The sequence below is a fragment of the Gossypium arboreum genome, chromosome 1 (genome assembly GCF_025698485.1).
Source record: "Gossypium arboreum isolate Shixiya-1 chromosome 1, ASM2569848v2, whole genome shotgun sequence".
NCBI lineage: Eukaryota > Viridiplantae > Streptophyta > Magnoliopsida > Malvales > Malvaceae > Gossypium > Gossypium arboreum.
Genome location: NC_069070.1, coordinates 13691073 through 13697240, shown reverse-complemented (window position 1 = coordinate 13697240; position 6168 = coordinate 13691073). Strand labels below are relative to the sequence as shown.

Genomic DNA, 6168 nt, shown 5'->3' with positions numbered 1-6168 from the left:
TTTCTAAACACTACTTAAGTATTAAATTATGTCCTTTTAAGTAAAATATTATATTTGATACACTGATAATATATATTTTAGTCTACAAACAAATCAAAAACTGATATATGACTTTTTGCTAATATATATTTATTATAATAGATTAATATACCCTGTTAACTCCTTAATTATGAGTTTAGTGTACCAAATATTTTGCCCCTATTAAACACTGCTCTAAGTTCCAACTCAATCCGTAGAATAGAGTCGTTTGCTTGCTTGGGGGAAAAAGATAAAAGACTGAAAAAGACGGAAAAAAAAGCAAAAAAGTCAATGAAATTTCTTATTGGCTAAGCTATGCGAGCCGCTATAAATAAATAAACAAACCCAAACGAAAGAGGAAAAATAATATCTTTGGATTGAAACAGAAAAAAAGAGCTTCCGCCATAAGGAAAGGAACTCCGCGGCTTCCGTTCCGTATTTACTCGGCCACTCCCTTACAAAATAGAAACAGAACCCTTCATTACCTCAAATATTCGTCTCTCTATTACTCTTTTCCTCTAGGGTTAGGGTTTTCTTTCCCGATTCACCTCTTCTTTTTTTTTTCCGTTCTCTTTCTTCTGATAAGCTATGGAATCTAATCTCGTTATCAAGGTTTGTTCTTTCATCTTTTTATAACCTTTTCATCTCCCTTTCCATACACAACACTGCAGTTTCAGTATTTTATCTTATGATAAGCTCCTTTTATTCTTTTTATTTGTTTATTTTTAATATTTTCTCTGTTTCCTCGGGAAAAATGTGGCTTTTTGTTTTGTTTTGTTTTTTAATTTTTAATTCGAGGCTGATTATGTCCATCCTGATTGTTTTGCTTATTTTGATTTGTGATTGTCAAATACAGTGAAGGCCTTTTGCCTTCAAATTCTGAGTTAATTTCATGAATATCAATCATGCACATATGATAATTGTAATGTCATTTTTAGAATGAATATCAATCATGCAGTGAAGGCTTTTTGCTTTAAATTTCTAGGTTGATTTCATTGAGTGTACATCATGCATAAATGATAACTTTTTTGTCAAATTTAGAATTAATTTATGATTAACCCTAATTGTTCCTTCTGATATATTTCTATTGATTTCTTGGTTCCCTAATCATAAAATGTTACCGATACCATAATTGTAGTCAGTTGTTAGAACAAGATGCTTTGTTTATATTTTTTATTTATTAAATTTATTTTTTAGATTCCTTATACTATATATTGTTGCAAATGTGACGGATGCAGGTTAAGTATGGAAATACTCTAAGGCGTTTCAATGCTCGAATTGTTGATGGTGAACGCCTGGATCTTAATATGACTGGACTAAGGGCAAAAATTATGGGGCTTTTCAATTTTCCTTTTGATACTGAACTTACTCTGACATATATTGATGAAGATGGGGATATTGTTACCCTTGTTGATGATGATGATTTGTGTGATGTGATGAGGCAACGCCTTAAATTCTTGAGGATTAATGTGCAACTAAATAATGACAAGCTCAATAAACCTTACACAAGATCAAGTGGTGGTTCTACTCCCTTGAGATCCCCATCTGTTCAGCCTCCGTTGCCAAGCTTTAATACTGCTTCTGCTGATGCACTGAATTCTGTACCAGTGCCTCTTCGTGATGCTCTAACTGAAGTTTTCTCAAAGCTTTCCGTAGAAGTTGCTTCGAAAGCTTCATCTGCCAGTCCATTGTTGGGTGATCTTTTGGAGTCCTTGTCTAAGATGGGACAATCCTACTTGAGTCCTGCTTCCCAACCTGGAGTTGGTGCTGATTCTGGCATTCCTGTTGGATCTTCTGAGAGCCCTTCTGGACCATCTGCTCCAACTGGTGTTTTACCAAAATTTACAGCTGTTGATTCAAGCTTCAAGACTGGCAAGGAAGCCAACACTGAAAACGCAGCAGATGGTGTGGATGTACCTGCTGTTTCTGATCCAGCTGCTGTTGATTTGAATGCTGACCCTCTTTATGATGCCAACCTTACTGGATATACTACCATGCCCTCTGGACCATCTGCATCGAACATTTGTGCTCATAATGACAAGAAAAACACAAAGGAGAACAATGGACGTAACAAGGGGAAGAGTGTGAGCATGGATGCATCAACTCCCTTCTTTGATACTACAAGGAAAGATTATCCTTCAAATGAATGTCCCTTCAGTGGAGTGCCTGTAGCAAATGGCCCTACTGTGCCTCCGTTTTCATACCATCCCTTCAGTCCAAGTAAAAGGAGCTTTGTATCGACTGATGGAAATGTCTTGTTTGGTACATTCCACAAGGGAGTTCAGTGTGATGGTTGTGGGGTTCTTCCCATTACTGGACCTCGGTTCAAGTCTAAAGTGTAAGAAATGTTATTAAGCACTGATCATTCCTTCTTGGACTTGATTTTTATTGTTTTTATTACTCACTGAACTTGCGAATGCAGAAAAGACAACTATGATCTCTGCAGCATCTGCTTTTCTAAAATGGGAAATGAAGCTGATTATATAAGAATGGACAAGCCTATGCATTACCGGCATCCATGGTGTTTCAGGGCATCAAATGATCATGTAATTTTCTTTTCATGTTTGCTTGTTAACTGTTCTCTACCTTTCAATGATGTGGGGTCTATTTTTATTTATAGGTTCCAAGAGTTGGCCCAGCACTCCCTCATGTCTTGAGGAATCGTGTACTAAAGTTGTCTCGGCCTAAACGAGAAAGTCACTTTATCTTGGATGTCAATGTATTGGATGGGACTGTAATGGCTCCATCTACACCATTTACAAAGATCTGGCGAATGCGCAACAATGGTACTCTGCCCTGGTATCGTGGGATGCAACTTGTCTGGATTGGGGGAGACAAGTTAACAAATGCAATCTCGGTTGATATAGACGTAAAGTGTTCGATCTTCTGCATTTATTGCAATCTGCTATATCATTTCACGTGTACTCATTAACTAAATGATTTTATTGCTGTGCTTAATTATTTGTTTCATCCTCCCCACTTATGACAGATTCCCGCCGAAGGTGTGCCTCTTGATGGGGACCTGGACATTGCTGTTGATTTTACTGCACCAGAGTTGCCTGGTCGGTATGTTTCTTACTGGAGGATGGCATCTGAATCTGGCATTAAGTTTGGACAACGTGTTTGGGTTCTTATCCATGTAAGTCTTGTATTTTCAAAGAGGTTGATATGCTTTTAGAGCTTTAGTTTTCTCAACAGTTGAGTCACTTCTAATTACAATTTGTTAATGCAGGTCGATGCTTCCCTGAAGGATTCAAATTGTGATAACCTTCAGGGTTTTAACTTGAATTTGCCGCCTGAAGGCAGTGGCCAAAAAGACTCTCACATTGCGGATATGAATGCTGATTTTGTTACTGAGCTTTGTAGCTCTGGTGCAGGCCCCGTGCCAGTGAAGCACATGGTTACTGAACAGTCAACAAAGGAGCAGACAGTAAACAACAGTGATGTCCCAGACCCTGTTCCTACATCCTCATTCGTGAGTTATCCCATCATTGATCAAGGTGTTGTAGTACCTGTTTCCCAACCACCTATACAATCTTCATCTGAGGCATATCCCATCAGTGACCAAGGCTTTTCAGTCCCTGCTGTTCCTCAAACTCCATCTTCATCTGTGTCTTATCCTATCATTGATTTTTCAGAAGCTGCTCCTGTTGGGCCCTCTCAAGTGCCACACCCTGCAATTAGCGTGCAAGCACCTAGTCAAGGGGAGAGTGAAAATGTTGTTGAGCAGTCTCTGCTTAAGGAACTTGAAGATATGGGGTTCAAGCAGGTTGATTTGAACAAGGACATTTTGAGGAGGAATGAATATGATCTGGAGAAGTCTGTTGATGATCTTTGTGGGGTGGCTGAATGGGATCCGATACTTGAGGAGTTGCAGGAAATGGTAATTATCTGCAACTATCACGGTCATGCACTTTTTTTTTTTGGGTGATGTCGATGACATTGGGTGTTTGTGTGGGTGCAGGGTTTCTGTGATGCTGAAACGAACAAGAAGCTGCTGAAGAAGAACAACGGAAGCATCAAGGGAGTTGTCATGGATCTGTTAACAGGAGAAGGTGCTTAAATTATTAATTATGGATGATGGCTCTTGGTTTCTAGGCATTTTATTATATAAATAAATGAGTGTGCGCATCTAAACCGTGTCTTTATGAAGTAGCTGCCTTTTAATTTCTAGTCTTCTGAAGTATGCAGGGGCTAAAGAAAAGAGCTGTAAACGTTTTACTGTTTATTTGAACTTTGAAGCCTAAAGGCTATAACTACTTGTGTATATATAGTTATTTACATAAAATATATATTTGTCCCATTTGTCTTGAAAAATTAAATTCAAAAAATCGAGGGAAGGTGACACTTATCTAGCCATACATCGGATCATTATAATTTTGTGAAAGGGGACGAGTTATAAGGTTTGATTTTTATTTTTATTTTTATTTTTTTGACATTTTGAGCTCCTGTTTTCAATGAATAACTCAACCGTTTAGAAACATCTACACGTTTTAAATAATAACTTTGGGCTTTTAGTAATGCTTTTGTGTTTTACAAATTACTTTGTCTTAGAGAATTTTTCATGTTTGAAGTGACGCTCTCATTTTTTAAGTAATGTTTTATTCTCCATAAATTAGTTTCTTTGAATTCTTCATTTGTTAAGCAATCATCTTCGTTTACTTTGATTAAGAGGAAGCAGTTATCAGCGAAAAGAAGACGAGAGAGGATGGGAAAGTGACAATTAGTTTTGTACCCTTTGATGGACCCCTCTTGCTCCCTACAAGAATAAAATGAGACTATTAATTTCCTTATAGATCATCACATTGATGATGTGCAAATAAACACTAACAAGCTCAACTAGACTTGCATACAAATGAGAAGAACTTCCTTTGGGGAGGGTGATTGGATTGCTGAGATGGATGGACCATCTCTAAATTCTCTTCACAACGTTGAAACTTTTTGGCATCGTGAACAATAGTTACCTCCCAATAGTCCGGAGCATTGTTCTTGATCCATTCTCCTATCCCTTGCTTGTCTGAACAAAACATTTACAGACATCATCTTATATCATACATACATAAATAAGGTTTTAAGTTTGACAACATGATTTAAGCTTAGGCTTTTTGGTGCTTCAACCACTTTTATGAAACAATTAATATTCAATCATGAATAATGATGTGCGGTAGTGGGTGTTTTGTTCTGAAGACGAGGGTGGTCATGTTGAGTACTGGAATGAGTTGGTGAATTGGATTGGACATGGAATTGACTCTCAATCAGCATCCTATCCACCATCAACTGTGCATGGTGATTAAGCAAGAATACATTTTTATTTCCGTTCTCACAAATTGTTAAAATCCTTTTGGTTTAAATATGTCAGGGTCTCTGTATTCTTCTTTAATCATCATTTGAGACACCCAAGTCAAGTCATCTTTTCCAATCCTTATAATTTCCATCAGCAAAGTTCTTTCTCACTTGTCCAATCTCTGCCATTTCCGGAGACATCATTGTCCGAGTTTGCTGCCGGCACTACTTTTCTTCATCTATAGACATAAAGAACGAAAAGGTAGTGAAGTGGAGGGTGAAAGAAAGAGCCAAGATAACAAGATTTCGGCGTAAGCGGATTGGAAGTGTAATAGTCATTCTTTGCTCTCAATGCCACAAAACAAAGAGAGGGACATTCCCTAATTTTAATATGTCAAGGTTGTGGATTTGGATATATATCAAATAAGTCTCTGGACAAGATAGAAATAGAATAGCACCCCACAAAACAAAACAAATAAATAATAGGACGCTTCCTTCTAAATTTCTACATTCTAGTTAATTATTTGTTAACATTTACTTTTATTTTCAATAATTTAATCCTTTTAATAATTAAATTTAAAAATTAAGTTTAATTGTTATTATCATTAAAGTTATTCTATTAATTTCTCTAATGTTACATTTTGTTTTTAAAAAGTTTATATAAAAATAAGTGCTCAAACTGTACAACTTTTCTTATTTAAGTACCTAGAGTTTTTTTTTTTGTCAAAGTACATACTTGAAGTTTTATCCCATTATCACTTTAAGTATCAACCCTTAAATTAAATAATTTAGTTTTAAATATTTTTCAATTAAAATGCTACACATCATAATTTGATTTTCTTCGCCATAAACACATAATTTGATTGG

At 36.3% G+C, this 6168-nt stretch overlaps 1 protein-coding gene across 1 annotated transcript; it reads left to right on the top strand.

The window, feature by feature from the left end:
- Positions 1–237: 237 nt before the first annotated feature.
- LOC108483090 (protein NBR1 homolog) lies at positions 238–4306 on the top strand. Its single transcript, XM_017786299.2, has 7 exons — positions 238–630; positions 1257–2356; positions 2441–2564; positions 2639–2887; positions 3008–3157; positions 3251–3901; positions 3983–4306. The coding sequence occupies exons 1-7, from the start codon at positions 607–609 to the stop codon at positions 4079–4081; spliced, it is 2397 nt and encodes a 798-aa protein (XP_017641788.1). The 5' UTR covers positions 238–606; the 3' UTR covers positions 4082–4306.
- Positions 4307–6168: the final 1862 nt, after the last annotated feature.